A 17,612-nucleotide genomic window follows, 5' to 3' on the forward strand; every position below is an offset into this window, starting at 1 on the left:
AGATCATCCATAACGAAGGGTGGTTCCCGCAGAATGGTGAGGTGGTCATGGATCATGGTTTCAAGGCGGTTAATTGGGGCAAGTTGGTCCGAGGAACATTTTGTTCAAGCACAGAAGCATGAACATAGGGAATGAAGACGGGAACACAGACAAAGACGAGAAGGGTAAGACAGGGAAGGGCACGGGAATTTGGGTAAAGACAAGGAAAGGGAAGTTGAACACAAAGGGAAAAGGATGAAATGGGGAGGGGGATACAGCAATGCAGAAGAAAAAAAATAAGGAAGTGGGGAACAAAAGAAAATAAAATATAGGTCAGTACATAGGAAATGCAGGAATTTGGTCAGAAAATGGTTGGTTTATGTACTGTACAAGAAAAACTGAGTAAAATGTAGTCACCCAAGACAAATATGGGTAAAGTACATCCATATCAAGAGTAAACTACAGCTTTTCATCTCAACATGAAAATAAATAAAAAAAAAGCATGCAATAGAAATTTTAAACTTTGAACTTTTAACTGCGTAAGCATGGCTGGTTATGAAATGCAGGCAAAAAAATCTTTCAAAATGGCACTCTGATCTAAAACATTTTAACATGCAAGACTGTGGATGACAAAATAGTACCAGATGATAAAAAAAGCTTAATGATTTACAGTGACAGAGGCCAGTTAAAAATGGAACAGCTAGACTGATACAAACTCCCCACATTTCATACCAGCTTTCACAGCCATCAAAATAAACATAAAGGACAGTGAAAATGCAAAACTAAATAAACCCCTTTAGATTTCAGAGTTAGCAAGAAATATACAGTTAAGGTGAAAATGCTTTGCCACCATTATTTTTATTATTTTTTTTAAAAACAAATGAGTAACTGCAAAGAAAAAAATTACTAAGAGAGACTGGAAGAGTGCTTCGTCAAGATCTTTGGGAGAACCTTTAAAGAAAAATGTGTTAGAGTAGTTCACATAAATTAAGACCTTAAAATGTGAGAAACAAGCATGAAATGAAACAGCGAACAATTAGAAGAAACAAAATAGAAATCCCAGTTTACATGATAATTGCAAAAGAAAGCATATTTACTATTTTGTAAAAACAAAGCTTTCAATTCATGTCGAACATGCAGCAGTTACCACATTTTTCTTAGAAAAAATAGGTAGCCAACTATCAAAGGGCATTTTAAGTTGTTAGCTACCTGGGAAAACAAAAGTATTTAACAAAAGCAGCTTTAAAATTAACTTGAGGGGATTATTAAAAAATATAAAAATCAAAATAACAGCAAAAACACTTTGAGCTTCAAATCCAAATGTAAGAGGTCAAATGCAAAGAAATTATAAAATATTGACAAATGAAATGTGACTACAGAGGAAAAAAGAGTACAACTGTTTCACTGACCTCTTCATTTAAATTGCTAACCAGGAGGACTGTATTGCCACCAGCTGAAACTCCAGGCATTCCCACACGGCCAGCAGCAGCTGCTGCGGCTGCAGCAGCAGCATTTGGAATAGCCAAAGGACTCAGAGCTCCTGGAACAGCTGCAACAGGAAGCCCTAATTTTAAAATAAAGCATATTTTACGAAACACACACAAGTCATTTTAGAAAAAGTACCTATATTAGTACTTGATGCTTCAGACTAAATATACAACACCAACCCTTTAGTAAAATGAGGTGAGGAGGTAACCTTCTAAATGCAAGAACCAAGGCAGCACCACTAATTATGCTCTATGGCTTTTGTAATCCAATTCCCTGAAGAAGTGTGTTACCGTTTGCTAAACTTCAGCTGTGCTTTTAGTTCTCCTCTTCACAGATACCCCGATCCTGTAGAGATCGGTTCATTTTACGTCTCATCACTGGGGCACTAAGCAAGTGTGCTACTTCCAGGATCTGTGAAACGTTCTTGTGATCCATGTGCACTATATATAGCTTACATAGGAACAGCTTTATCTTCGATTACAATTTTATTTGCACATTTTACATAGTTCAGTAAAAGGTCACTGACATCGCAAAATGTGTAATAAATAATAAAGATGTATAACTTCAGTGTTTTGTTTTCTTCTGCAATTGGGTTCTCAGATTTGGGTATGTCTATCTTCATTCTGGCTATTTATGTTGTATTACACTTACACATTTGTGAAAAATATATTTACTATTTTAAAAAGATACATATTTTGTTGGGCTGGACAAAGGACACCTCAAAGGAAACAGGGCATCCATCACTACTTTGCAATAGTGCATAGCAGTATTACTGATCAAGCATTGAAAAATATTTTCTGGTCATTTCATGTCAAAGCACATAAAGAATAAAAAACAGTAAGTGTCCCAAGAAAGGAAATTAAAGATATGGAATGCCTTCTGATAAACATTAAAAATGTTAGTATTCAACGGTCAAATCAAAGGAACAGAGAGTTGTGAATAATGACAATTCCAGTCATCCCTCATGCCACAAGATAAAGGGAAAATCTACTTGAATCAAAAGACAAGAAATATGATCTGTTACTGCATTATATGTGGTATTCATGGAACAGACTACAATACATAAAGAGAAGGGAAACCCTTATCCTGTCTTTCTCCCTTCTACCTTGTAAAAACAGTTACTAGATCTAAGACTGCATTAGATGGTCTACGGAAACAACATTAAGTACACAATAAAGTGTGACATACGACATGCTTCATCATGTAAGCCAAGTAGTAGCTCCCTGGGGGTTAGGAAGGCACTGCCCTCGGGTACGGCCCTGCAGGACCGCCCCTTCCGAGGGCTGCGCTAGGTCTCCACTCAGGGAACGCAGAAGTACACTAGCTGTCAGAAAAAGGATATGAAAACAGATGGACCACTGCTAGTCCAAGCACAGCAGCTTTGTTTCTCAAAACCCATTCTGTGTGGAAAAGTAATACTATATACTTATATATACTAATAGCAAGACAAAAAAATCTAACATAAAAATGACACATGTATTGTCACTAGGTTAAAGCTGAAGAACACAGTTTTACTTCCACTAAGAAACAATTAAGGAAGGATGTAGTTAAAGAAAGCACCCCTGTAGAAGAAGCAAGACATTTATTCCACAAACAAGGCTGTAAAATACTGGGAAACCTGTGAACATCAAATTAAACTCCTCAAGTAATTAAAAACAATAAATCCAATTCTGTATAAAAAAACTGAAAATGCACTTTTGATTGCCTTGTATAGCATATACTGAATGCCATGTTTGTTTACACTCAACTACTGCCGAAATCATACTGACAGAAATGTGAAGGTCTGATGGCTGTCCACATGAAGGAAAACAACTTATTTTCTACCAGGTGAGTAGCAATCATTTAGGTATCATTAGGAAATGTCAATGCTCTAGTGAGCATTTCATATGTTTTAGTGTGTCTAGCAGTGTAGCTCTCTCTAAGTTTAGAAGCTTTAAGTCAGACCAGTATTTTTAGGAATACAGCAATCTAAAGATGACTAGTGAAGTTCTTATGACTTTCCATAGTTGGGCAAAGCACAACTGAGTAATTCACACAAAAAGGCAAAATTCGACACAGCATCAGACTCTCTACAGGACATTCTTAGGTAATATTAAATAAATACCTAAATCAGAGTTAAAGTATTATTACATACTAATATTTCCAATTGTAAGCAGTTTTTATTTAAAGTCTTTTGTTTGTTGCAGTTTTTGTTTGTTGCAGTTCAGTAAAATGCAGTTGCTCTTTATTCACAGGTTTTTTTCTGTAAGGTCTTCAGTACCTTGTGGGGGGAAGAATGTGTATATCTGTTCATACATGAGGTGGTAAAAAAAGAAAAAGAAAAAAAAATCAACCACCTGCTTCTGATAATTCATTTGAAACCAGCCCGTTTTGTCCATTAGTGATTTTCTGCTTCTTTCAAAAGATAAGACTCATTGAAAACATATCCAATTTACAGTCTCAAAGACTTCTGACATCACATCTGAAAATGTAGTAGACAAATGAGTAATGATGCATGTGGGCAACAATCATTTATTTGATTTGCACTCTGATTCGCCATTCTGATTAAAACAGGTCAAAAAATTCTAATAAACAAGAAATAAGAACAACTTGTATTACGATCATTAGTTATCATGCACGATACTGTTTAATATGTGAAGACAATCTGAAACTAGAAATGTTAGCTACTTTGTCAACATGATCAACCAGTACTAGAAAGCTTTGTCACTGGCTTTATTCTAGCTGTCAACAATTACAGATATCAGGTTTTTGGTTTTTCCTGAGTATTACTGAAAACATAAAAATAATATACGACTTCTTCCTGGCCTTTTGAGGTCTTCTTCCTCAATGAAGTTTAAACATAGCATGTCATACTGGTTAATACCCCTCAGTGCATCTTTTGTGTGGCTTATGACATGCAAATTAGTAATGCCAATTTAATAAAAGGCATATTAAAGAAACACTAAATATACATAATGAACTTGTGTGAAAACTATAGCCAGCAGTAGTCACCTTAATACAGGTATTCCTAACTGTGACAGAGACCTGGATTTAGTTCCCAGTCCCATAATTAACCTTGTTTGGGTGTTTACTGTCAAGTAACCATTTTTTGTACTTCCTACAGGCCTGCTTCTTGTACTTAACCTGGATGGGTTTGGACAAGACAGCAGGTTCTTTTAAAATCCCTGCATAAAGCTTACAAAGCTACAAGTGTTAATATAATATATCACAGTCACATTTACTAAAAAGGAGGGTTAATTCCATCCATAAGGAAAGTGAGATGTTGTAATGGCTTAGTATTAATACAGATACAAACCTAAACATCACTTCTGACATATGAATTATAGGATACTGTTAAAGAGTCAACAGAAAGGCACACAAGTTGCACAACCATCCACCATATAACAGCATAACATAAGCGAAAGTCAGAACAGAATCCATACCACATTTCTGTTAGTGATCTCATTATATACGTGTAAAAGAAGAGCGAGAGCAAGAATTTTAACAAGAATGCCACAGGTTCAACTTATGGCATTCTTTTGAGCACGCAGAAGAACCCGAAGAGCATCAAATTAAGCTCAAAATGGAGCTCTGCTCTTTCATGGAGAAACACACCCTTTGGGAACCATTTCTGAACAGGGCACAGCAGAAACTCTGACTGAGTACACTCTGAAGATATCTCTATGGACAATACAGAAATAAGAATTCTAAAGCGCATAAAAGGAATTAAAATATTAAGAGGCAGAAGGAAGGTCGCTGCTATCATTCTGCTGTATTTCAGACATTATAGTTTGCCAGCCTCCATCCTAACTCTCTCAACTTTTAAGTGTTCTCACCTCACCCTTTCTTTTTGCGAGTATCTGAATAAAAATAAAGCTATAAATTGCACACACAAGCGTCCATTTAGGCTTTTTTCTGTCCTTTATCCCTTCTTATTTATGTCACTTGCATTTCATGCTTTCTGCACAGTAGGCAGCTCAGAAAGAGAACCCTGTTCTTCCATATTCAAACAAGCACCATTCCTATTTTAACAACTAAACAAATGGCTATGGCACCATAGTACTATGGAGCCTTTTTGTGAAGTTTTTTAACTCCAAAGCTCAAATTCTGTAAAAACAAAGAAACAAAGGCAACTAGGAAAAAACACAAAAACCAAACCCAGTTCAAAACCCAAACAACAAACAAAAAAATCCCCACTGTAAAATCAACCTTATTTGACAGATGATGCGGAGATACAATACAGCAAGCTAGCCAAACTGGCCACAAGCAGAGTCAAAAAACGCACCCATCTCCCTGAAGTCCCTCTCAAGACAATGAATGCTTTTACAGAAGAGAAAAATAACCATGATATATAATCACTATTCATCAAAATAAATATGACTGACGTCACCGATGCTCTGAAAATCTTTTACAGCCACAATGAATGTTACTCACGTCACATGCTTTTTATTTTTCCTGCTGCTTGGAAAACCAGCATATTTTAAAAGGTCCATACAGAGTGTGAAAATTAAAATAATTAGTTAGCTAATAAGACTGCCAACTTCATAATTTCACCAGCAAAAACATTTAATATACACAAAGGGAGTCTTATTAAAGAAAAAGTATAATTTTTCCTCATTGAAGGAAATCAACAACATGTTATGTTCATAATTAGGTATTACAAATAAGCATTAGCATGAATGACACATGCAAATCATGTTAAGTCTCTGTTACAAACTTGGGTGTGAGGGTGGGCAAGGTGGGCAGCAGCAGCTGACAGGAACACTGAAAGAGGGGAAGACAGATCTGGGAATAAAAGGAAGGACTAACTTGGCTTTTCCTTATACCCTGTGCATTCCTCATTTTATCATCCGTTCCTTTATTCATTTATGCAGGACTTTGAAAGATAATATAATTGTGTTACTACATCACAATATAGATGGAACCCTCAACAGACCTTTGGATGCTATAAAAATTTAAGATCTTTAATTATTAGGAAGATTAATAAACATTTTGATCAAGTGGCTCTGAAATACAAATGAACAGTCAGAATCATACCTAGAAGAGAGGTCTCCTTTGCAAATGCTGCAGCAATAGCTGGGTCCAGCGCTGGCTGTCCATCACCAGACGGAAGATCAGGACGAGTGTAGTCCCTGCTTTTATCGTTGTTGTACTTCACATTCAAATTCACCAATTTAGAAAAATCAATCCGTAGAGTACAGCAAGCATTATAAATATTTTGACCATCTAAGGCCTAGAAAAAGGAGTCAATTTATTCAAAAAATACAGGTTGGTTGCACAACTTTTTTTAAAAAAAACAAACCCCAAACAAGGTCAGCGTATAGATATTTATCCGTCTTACTATCTAGCTTAAAACCAATTAAGATTAAAATGCATTAACCTCTCTTAACATGATTCCAGGAAGCTCGATGTTTACTTCTCTTACCTAGAAACTGTTCATGCACCGAAGTGGCAAGATATATCTTAATGCTGTCAAAAGTGAGCCTGTTTAATATTGTCAATTAACTTGTATTCCACAGTACAGCTTTAATTCAGACATAGTAGTAAATAAATTTCTCAAAGGAAAAAAAAAAATTCAGAATCACACAAGCACTCTTAGATATGGAAAGTTGACCAGAGGAAAAAAAATTAAAATGTAGACTTAAATACCATGTTACACAGCTATCTGTTAAAGAAGAATATTTACATTGATTCTTCATGTTTTTGCTTCTCCCTTTAAAGGTAATTAGTGCCAAAATTGAGAGAAAACCAACTTGAACTGCTAATCTAACACTTACCAACATTTTTTTAAAAAATCCTATTTTCACAATTAATCGGTACTTCTGGAAGGATATGCCTATTAACAGTAAAATTCACATAAACTCTTAACAATTGACACCACTTAGACCTCCATGAAAACACTCTCTAGTAAGTTGTAATTGTATATGTTTTGCCCATCTTCATTACACATCAGGAAAATCGATATACTCAGATTTTATTCCATTTACCTTCTAGACATATCTTCCTTTCACTTGAATCACTAATACGTAAATACAGAAGATTTAAAAAACGGAAACTTCTGCAACTAATTTGGTTTAAATTCTCAACAAATGCCAAGAAGTGAAGACACAGCTGAAATCAAAAATTAATCTATTCAATCAAGTTGTCGTGTTAAATATAGAATTACCTTATATATACACATGTGGTCAAAAAACCCCAAATAAATCACACTTTCCAATAGAGAAATTGGATCTTTTGTTTCTCATGATTAATGTTGGGCTGAAATGCACCACTTCTGGCCCTGAGCTAGCTCTCGCAGAGCTAGGTTGGTTACATCTGCAATACATTTTCCAACACATTCAAGTTCTGGTAGGACTTACTATTTTGAGCCACGCACTGCATGAACCTAGTGTGCCTGCTGGGTATGGAAGCAACATAGCTATTTTCATGCAGTGATGCATCTGGAAAGCGAACATCATGTAGACACCCCTCTGCTAGGTCTAGGCCAGCATGGCCATCTCTTCCTACAAAATGCATTATCACAGCTGACATCTCCAGGGGTCATGAAATCACTTAAAAGAATTACTGCCATTAGCAGTCAAAGTACAAGAATAAGTAAGTCAGTATTATCAGAACTACCAAGTAATGGGAACACAAAATAACACCACCAAAAAAAAAAGTATAGGAACCTGACAATCTAGACATCATCTCAACAAACACTTTGCAATTCAAGAGAAACTCCTGTGTTTGAAACCCAGCTTAAATGACGCTTTCTAAAATACTGGTAAGGAAAATTCATAGAATCATAAAATACCAGGTTGGAAGAGACCTCAAGGATCATCTGGTCCAAACTTCCTTAGCAAAAGCACAGTCTTGACAAGATGGCCCCAGACCCTATCCAGCTGAATCTTAAAACCATCCAAGGTTGGGGAATCCACCATCTACCTGGGGAGATTTTTCCAAAAGCTGACTGTCCGCACTGTGAAATATTTTCTTCTTGTGTGTAATGAGAATCTCTCCTGGAGTAACTTGTACACATTATCCCTCATCTTTCCCATGTGACTTCTCGTAGAAAGGGAATGTCCATCTTCTTTGCATCCATCCTTTAAATATTGGAACATGAGGGAACACAGAACGTGGTCTCCCCTAAGCACTCTTTTCTCAAGGCTGAATAAACCCAATTGTTTCCTCATATGCCTGGCTTCCCACTCCTCTGATCACCCTTTTGGCCCTTCTCTGGACCACATTTTTCTGTATAGCAGTCATCGAAACTGAACAGTGCTCCAGGTGTGATCTGACAAGCACCGAGTAGAGTGGGACAATGACTGTATCCCTGCTGGGGATGCCCTTGTTGATGCGATCCAGCATCCTGTTGGCTGCAGCACACTCTTCACTCATAGAATTCATATATTAAAAGAATTCAGATTTAGAGAATACAAGCTGAGGATTAATTCTGTATTGTTGGGGAGGGTGGGCATCACCATTACAGAACACAGAATTTGCCATTCTTATATATGCAGTGACAAAGTAGAATCTAAAACTCTTCATGCCGGTATTTGGGAAGAGAATCTCTCCTGAACGCTTACATCTAAAAAAGTATACACTGAGAAGTAGTCACCACTTTTAGAAGACTTATCTTCTAAAATCCACTAAGATATGGATTAAAGGTAGGTCCAGTTTACATAGCCAAAGGTTACTTATTGTTAAAGACAATGCCACTGCCATCAAGGAAATATCCATTCACATAATGAAGAAAACTAGGTCTGGATGAGACCAAAAGGCAGCAGTATCCTTTAGCTTTGTCCCAATCACAGGACCATGACATAAAGCTCTAAGTTTCTAAAATACAATTAAAATTAATATTATACCTCTGTGTGGAGTCTGTAGATGCACTGATTTACGGCTGGCAGAAGGCTGTTATGACTTTAGTCCTCAAAAGCAGCAAACCAAAATATAACTCTGTTTGAAGTTTCCAGAGTAGTCAGCGTTTAAGGGGAGATGCATAAGCAATTAAACTTATATCGAAAAAGTAAAGCTTTCTCTTTCTGACAAAATTAAAGTGACAGAAAGTACGTACAAAAGAATACGACCAAAAGCTCATACAAAAGAATAGTGCACAAGAGAAAACCCTTGGAGTTGGGACACAGAGTCTGACAGAACATCCTGAACCAGAAAGGAAGGAGATGCACTCTTAATGAGCACTGTCACACTTTGGGAAAGGCTCCTGGCAACAGATCAAAACCAAAAAAACCCCACCCCACCCATGTCTACTAGCAGCATGATAGACCTCCAAAAGCAATGCAAGAAAGACTACCAACAACTAGTTTTGGGGTTTTTTTTTTCCCAAGGTTAGCTATTGAAACGAGAAGTCCCAACAAGGAATGTGTGTCCTTAGCTCCTTCTTATACACGGCAATAAAAGAATGTAGCAAACCCTCAAATCCTGTTCCTCTCAAACAGAAAAAAATGAAAAGGCAGTAGCCATACTGTTAGTGAATGCACAGAGAAGGAGCTCTAGCTACTGCTACGAAACTTCTGTTTCTTCGAGCATTTATCTCTACACACATTCAGATGTGACACAGTATCACACCACACACATACCAAACCAAGGAGAACAAGTATCATGGGACTACAAAATCATTCTGTATCATTCTTTATCTTGTGCCAGGAAATCCATTAATTAAGCCCAACAGCAGAAGTACCAAAACTGATGACATGTGATATTAAGAGTGCAACGATACCAAATCATCTCCAGGTCCCTTGCCTGCCTTCCCTCCCTAAAAAGTATCCTACTAAAAAGTGCCCTTCTTTTGGACTTTCTCAAGGGCGAAAATGACTCTGATCAGTGGCTCACCTCCAGCCAAGATAAAGATTCTTGAAAAAAACCATGGTATTTAGAAGTACACAAACAAGACAGTTAGTAAGAATACACAGAAGATCAGCAGAAAACACTTGCAAAATAACAAACAAAAATCCCCTTCTCAGTTCAGACTAACACACAAACCAAGGGGAGGGAAACATGCCTGAACTGACACAATAACCCCAACTCCATAGTGCAGACACACTATCATCTGTACAAGTCCCTCTATAGCCACTTTGACTGTTTTGGGGAAAAGAAAAACACTACCACCAAAAAAAAACCAAAACAAACCAACCAAAAAAACCCAACACACACAACAAACAAAAAGATGCCTCCTAAACACTACATATGCTGCATGGTTCTGCATCAGCTACAGCAGTTAGGAAAGGGAGCAAAGCAGAAATAAAATCACAATCCTCCGTATTAGCTGTAAAGAAGCTAGTATTCCTAGGCAACTACTTCAAAATAAACATTCAAAGTATTTAGGGAGTGTCTTAACAACTGGGGTTATATGCACAAAGAATCCAAAATCTGCACGTGTCTCAAGGCAGCACATTTCGCTGAAGGCAAGAATAAGCAAGCAAGGCCTAACAACACAGAAAATAACAGAAATAGCCTGGAAAGTCACAAGTATTCAGAATGGAGCACTCCTGAGTGCAGGATAGTAAAAAATGTCCATACAGGGAATAATTTCAACAAAATGGAGGCCTGCACCACAAAGCACAAATACTCCCCCATTTCTCAAAAATAATGTCAAATCACCCTCTCTTATTGCTCATAGCAGCCAGGAGGATGAAAAGATAAAAACTGCTGACTGACAGAAGATACCACAGAGTAAGAGGTGAGACAAGAGAGTATTTCAATGGGGAAAAAAAGGAAGGGAGGGGTGGGGAAAGAGGAATTAAAAAAAATAAGAGTTCAATAAACAGTATTTTCTCCTGCTGCTGCTGCAGACAACCACACACAGTAGGAATTTCTGTCTAGTCAACACATACTCATGACACTAGGATGTCTCATTTTCCAATGTGACTGTGAAAGTTGAGAGAAGTGGAAACAGCAGCAAAGGTGACCTGGGACGGCAAAAGCACCCTACAAACAATGCTGCAGCGCCCTAAATGACTAATGCAGCTTTCAGATGCAGCCTCATGCAGGTAAGAGTTAGAGCTATCAGTAGCCTCAGAAGCAGAGGATGAACATTCCTGGAACCATTTCTTCTCTCAGGCTTTCCTCACCTAACAAAAGGCTTTCTGATGCAATGGATAGAATTCACTGCTCTTACTTTGAGGGTAAGGGTTCAAGATGCCTGAAAATCCTAGTGAAATGGAAGTCCCTCGAGAAGTGCTGTATTCACAAGAACTATGCTCTAATGACCTTCTCCTAAGGCCTGCCCATAGACCATGAATGTGTGGAACAAAACTCCCTACAGCAGATAGTCATGGCAGCCCTCTAAAAATCACAGAGAGATACGTCACTCACAATATTCTTTACCTAATTCATACACAGTACCTAAGACAAACAAGTTTGGGAGATAGAAAATGATTTGATGATTGATGTTCTCATTTCCCCATTCAGAAGTAGCACAGATATTTCTGGAGACACGTGGCTTCAAGCCACAAACAGTATCTGCCCTTCTCTTTGTCAAGCACTGTAGGCACCTAAGATAATGCTCCAAGACAGGAAAGAGATCTCTTGAAGGATGAGGACAGCTTGAAAGCATTTACCAAGGTCCAATAAAGAAAAATCAGACTAGACAGAAAGGAAAAGTGGCAGAAAGGGGCAAGTCAACAAAACCACTGCCTTCTCTCCAAACTTTTAAATAAATAAACAAGGGAAATTCAGTCTCTACTCCCTCTCTTCCAGAAACACACAAAGCAGAAGAAACTAGAAACAAGATCTTTAGGAGGGCATAACAGTTTAAGATATTAAAAAAGAAAAAAAAAAAGAAAAAGACACATAATCCTAACACAATATACTACAACTCAAGTAAGTACCTTAAAGTAACTAAAGGTCCTATTGTCATTACCTCTTGGAGAGGTGTGTCCCAAGTGCATCCTACACATGTGCATTCGAACAAAATTGATTTCTCTTGAGACAACTGTCTTGGAAATCCAAAAATAAGATTTTTTTTCATTTTTTTTTAATGTACAGTTCCTTGACTGAAGGATCCACTGTGTATCTTATTCTTTTTTACAAAATTGGAAAATCCATGACAGAAACACCTTTGTTACACTTCCTTTGATTTCTGATACAATGGATACAAGCCAGTACTCCATCTACCTGAACACTACTCTGTGCTTTTAAGATTCAAGACGCCTGAAAATCCTTAATGCAAATCACAGATAATTGCCTTGGAGCTGAATATCTGGAGATGTCGTTCCCTTCTATTCTGGCAACAGCAACCTGAAGTTCTTATTACAGATTTAAGGGCAATGTGGCCTAGCAGAGATCTTCTGCAGACTGCTACCAATGCAGAGCCATCCCAAAACTGTCACTCAAAGCAACTGGAAAGAAGACATCTTGAACAAAGAGTCAAACTTTAACACAATCACGGCAGAAGTACTCTGAACCACCTAAAGACCAAGTAAGGACCAACTGGCCAACTACAACAGAAACTGATAAGACTTGTGATACTTTTAACCAATGTCAGGCCATGATGACTGTCAAGCACTACATATGAGTCTCGGTCAACCCTCATAGATGACGCATCAACAGTTGTCAATATCCAAGATTTTGCAGGAGTACTTCTGATGTGTTTACACAAAGACAACACTGGATTAGCCAGCTGTTCAAATAAAAACACTGGCACTCCATGGTATACCAGATTACTGGTACTCAAGTTTGTGGCTTACGATGACAGTCCTGATCATTTACTAAGAAAAGTAGCTATTTTTGATTAATATCTCCTTATGGATACAGACATCTCCAGGACACCACCTTCTGTTTCACCAGGAGCAGCACAGTAGCTCAACAGTTCTCAGTACTTTCTCCAATCCACGGACTAGACTGCTGCATTGCACAGAACCTGAAGTCAACTTCACCTCTGCTTGCTGGTATAACGAATTACAATGATTCAATCTGAGGGTGGTGATGAAACATGAATCAGTGTAGCCATAAACTACTTTTACAGGAAATGAGTTTTTCACAAAGCAAGTGGAGTAGGAATGCAATTTTTCACTACTTGCTCATTCGAATAGCAAAAGTGGTCCCATAGGGCTAGAGGCTTCGTATTGTACATTCTTGTCAGTGTCACTATTTTCTCAGAACCTTCAAATGAATAGCATCTCTCCTTGGTACTTACATTACTTGAGTTTTTCAAATTGCTCTTTAACTTCCTTAATAAGTCTTCAATTTCTATTAAGGCCACATTCTGATTTCCTGTGAAGAGTGCCAGTGGAAAATTAAATTTCCCCGTTATCTTCTATAGTAACAACTGATGGAAAACAAATTGAAAACTTCTTTATTCTTTTACCATGCTTTTATTTTTGAACTCCATGCAACTTAAGTGTAGCTACCACATCCTCTTGCTTCTACTGTATTTCCAGATGCATTTTAACTGGAGGATTTTCTCCTATCATCTGACTGTTTCCTTCCTTCAGGTTATTTTCGTTTTGGTGGCACATCATATGTTTTACCACAGTAGTTCAACCATAAGAACTGTACTTATTTCACTCTAGCTTGGGAGGGTAGCGGGGAAATCAAACCTTCCTTCATATTTAGCATTCTTCAATACTTGCAGTTGGCACTACTCTTAGTGTTTTGCCTATTTATGTATAGATTGGTTAGAATACAGAACTATAAACATAAAATCCTTTCAGCTTGTCACTAAGGCTCCAAGATCACTCTGACAATGACAATACATGCAGGAGGCACTGTTATTCACTGAAGTTTAGTCATTCACGCATGAGCTACCACTAGTGAACCCTAACCAAAACATGCAAAACTGGGGAAACCAATACATGCCTTTTAAAAAATAAATAAATAAAATAATGACCAATATAGTATCCCAGGAGCTCACATCAGTTTGTCAAAGTCAACAACAGCAAGAGATTCTTAAGTTCCTTTAATACTTCTACATACCTCATCCTTTTGTTATTTTGTTACTTCTTTATAGCATATTCCTAGAATTACACCGTTAACTTTCAAATCAGTACAGTCCATTTCACAGAAGTCATCCTTCCATTAAATCTTACAATAACATATGTAAGGCTCAAAAATGAAGTTGAAAGATTTATCACTTGGTGTCACATTTCACTTAAAAAATGCACTTTAAAAACAGCATTAACATCTATCACTGAAAAGTAACTTTCCAAACACAAATCAATACTGAATTACAACATTCTGCAAACACATTATCACCCAACTGTTTATCTAATACTTCAAATATGAATCTAACTTACTAAAGTCAATTTCTGCAGCAATTGTAGGTTACCGATCTAGTTTCTGTATTACTATTTTAAACCTAATTAAAACCTGAATGGTGTATCCCATCCAAGGAAATTTTTATGTATTACAGCAACATATTTGCATCTCCCTCTACTCTGAAACATGATATAATATTTGATACTATTCATCTCTGAAAAAGATATCCTTAATTTAAATCGAACTCCAAAGCTACACATACATCCAGATGGCTTTACAGGAGGAGATTATCTCAAAGCTGCAAGATTTCGTGTTTCTGGTTAACTTTATTTCTCTCAATAGTGAGAAAATTTATTTACGCTCTGCTTTTTGAAAACATGTCTCATTTCTCCTGATTCCCTGTCTTGACCACCTCATAATTTTTTAATCAATACTCATTTGGTGACAAGGATAAAAATTATGATTCTCCACCATTTAATGAAGTTGCTTATTAAAATATAGGTATCATTCATTACAACATAAAACTATACCCATTTTTTCATTCCTCTACTAAGATATATTTATTGCCAACTTAGTCTGAGGTTTGAGCTTTTCACTTTCTTCTCAAGTTCTCAGCGATTCTGTCATCTATGGGCAGTAAGTACATTCTACGCTGCCAAGTAACATTTCAACTCATCAATTTTAATCAGCCTTCCACAAACCCAGACTGTGAAGGTTTGAAAATATAAAATCATTCCATTTATGTATTGAAAAAAAATAATTATCATTAGAAAAATCTAGCTTTCCCTTTTGGTTTGACTTTCCTATTCCCACAGATATGAACACATCCCATTCAATTTATTTAAAACATCTAACCTAGATAAGATACTGCTGTTGCTCATCATCACTAATCCATAGTAATCCATAGCTCTCTCCTGTTATAATGAATAGAACCAGTTACCTGTAACTTGCCTCACCTACCCAGGATAGGAGAGTTTCCAGTAAAACAAAAGTAAGATCCTGCTCTCATCTGTCACTGCTGCAAAGCTTCTTCACAGTCTGGTCTCCAAAGTAAGACTGCACTCTCTCTTCCGAGCATTTACGGTTCTAATGTAGTGTTGACTCTTTTTTTAGGATACTAAAATTAAATACTTTCACAAACCTATATTCAATCCACAAATATCACCTTTGTTTTGACGATTAGAAATTATCTACCAACAATAATCCAATGGACTTACTAAACTTGTTGCTTACAGTGAATTAATTATGCATCAACATTACATTCCATGTTTCTACTTGTAGCTGATGTTTCACTATTGCAGCCTTGCGTATTATTTCAACTCTGCACAGTTTATTAAAGAATGTGTTCATAGTCATAGATATATACAACTTTTTAGACACAGTATCCTTAAACATATTGTCTTTAAGCACAGATTTTACTCAATATAACATTATATAACTCCCATCTAAGTCTCAAAAAATTCATGTGAGTAGTGGAAGATGATGACACATTACTATGGTCAGTATGCTTATATTAACATTTTACAAATGTTTAGAGTACAGGAAGGTCTCCAGCCTTATAATAGAACTATACTTACTAGTTTTGCTTGCTGTGCGTTTACTGGATCACCATACTGCAGTAAAGCTTGAAACTGGTTATTCTTTGTGAATGTGATTATCTTCAATACAGCACCAAATTTAGAGAATATCTGCCAAAAATATTGTGAAGTTTTATACATGAGTTCCTCCCAATCATAGCTCAAGTTAAAATGAAATCTGGCTTACCTGATGAAGAACGTCCAGGGTTACTGGATAGTACATATTGTCAATAATTATTCTAAGTACTGGACTCTGAGCTGGAGTCACCGCACTCTCACTAACAGTGGTCCCACTAATAGGTGCATTTGTTGCCTGCACAGCGGTCACTGCCTGAAGAACAGCTTGGGCCCGCTTAATAAAAACCAAAAAAAAAAAAAAGAAAAGAAAAGTAGAAGACAGAATTTTTAATATTTCAATGTAACAGCTAGAAATTAATCAGCAATATTAATATAGTTAACTTCAGAAACACAAAATAGTTCACTTATTTAAAACTTAGAGCTACAGACATTAAACAACGTAAGTGCAATGCAGTTCGACTCTGTGAGAAGAGACAGCAAAACTGAAAACACCAATTATCCCGCCACACTAAGGAGGGGCTGCAAATGGCACCAATATCAATCTTCCTAGTAGCAAGCTTATTATTCTACTAGTAAGGATAGAGTGAGGATTTTGTAGGTTTCAAGACTCTTTACAGACTTTTTTTCCTTTCTTTAAAGAAAATAAAGCAAAGAACCCCAACCAACAACAACAATTCTAGAGAAAGCAGAAGTATTTGTCCTATTTTTCAAGAGATGATATTACAGTTAAAATTTCACTGTCATTTTTTACTATATAGAAAGCTCTAATAGAAAAGGATAATGCTAAACAAACACTTCCAGACTTCTCAGTTTTAACACAATGAAATAATACAAAAGACTGACAAGCATCAGAACGTAGTATCCACAGAGAGGTAAACAAACTTGTATCTCTTATCCACCCTCTTTCATAAAAAGAAAAACAAAATCCTCTCCATGTGTGGGACTTTTTGGTTTTTAAACACAAGCAAGGTTTTAGAAATTCAAAGGTAACCACATGATGACATCACAAAAACACACATCTATGTAACCACTTCCACTGCCAAAGCTGACAGTATCAGAAAGATTAGATGTCTTTTTCCAAGAAAGAAAAAGCACATAAAAGGGTTTCCATTTAATACTTTCATTACAGTAGCCTTATGAAGCAAAAACAATACAAAACAGAGACAAGTGAGCATGCCAGGTAAAAATAATAACCACCATAGTAACGCATACTGTGTATTTTAAAGGTATTAGCTACTACACAATTTCAGGTCTCACAACTTACATGATACTCCTCATACTGAAACGAATCAATGAGTAAGGGAAAGTGGGGGG

General features: G+C 36.7%; 1 protein-coding gene across 1 annotated transcript in view; it reads right to left on the minus strand.

Annotated features, from left to right (window-relative positions):
• Nucleotides 1-16,572, minus strand: part of PTBP2 (polypyrimidine tract binding protein 2) — a gene marked incomplete at its 5' end in the record, with an annotated part of 19,643 nt that extends 3,071 nt beyond the window's left edge. The window contains 4 exons of the mRNA XM_009878759.1: nucleotides 1,389-1,528; nucleotides 6,484-6,679; nucleotides 16,221-16,331; nucleotides 16,408-16,572. Of these exons, the coding sequence (XP_009877061.1) occupies nucleotides 1,389-1,528; nucleotides 6,484-6,679; nucleotides 16,221-16,331; nucleotides 16,408-16,572 (612 nt within the window). The remainder of the gene's footprint in view (nucleotides 1-1,388; nucleotides 1,529-6,483; nucleotides 6,680-16,220; nucleotides 16,332-16,407) is intronic.
• Nucleotides 16,573-17,612: the final 1,040 nt, after the last annotated feature.

The sequence above is a fragment of the Apaloderma vittatum genome, unplaced genomic scaffold, assembly GCF_000703405.1.
Source record: "Apaloderma vittatum isolate BGI_N311 unplaced genomic scaffold, ASM70340v1 scaffold44221, whole genome shotgun sequence".
NCBI classification, from domain to species: Eukaryota; Metazoa; Chordata; class Aves; order Trogoniformes; family Trogonidae; genus Apaloderma; species Apaloderma vittatum.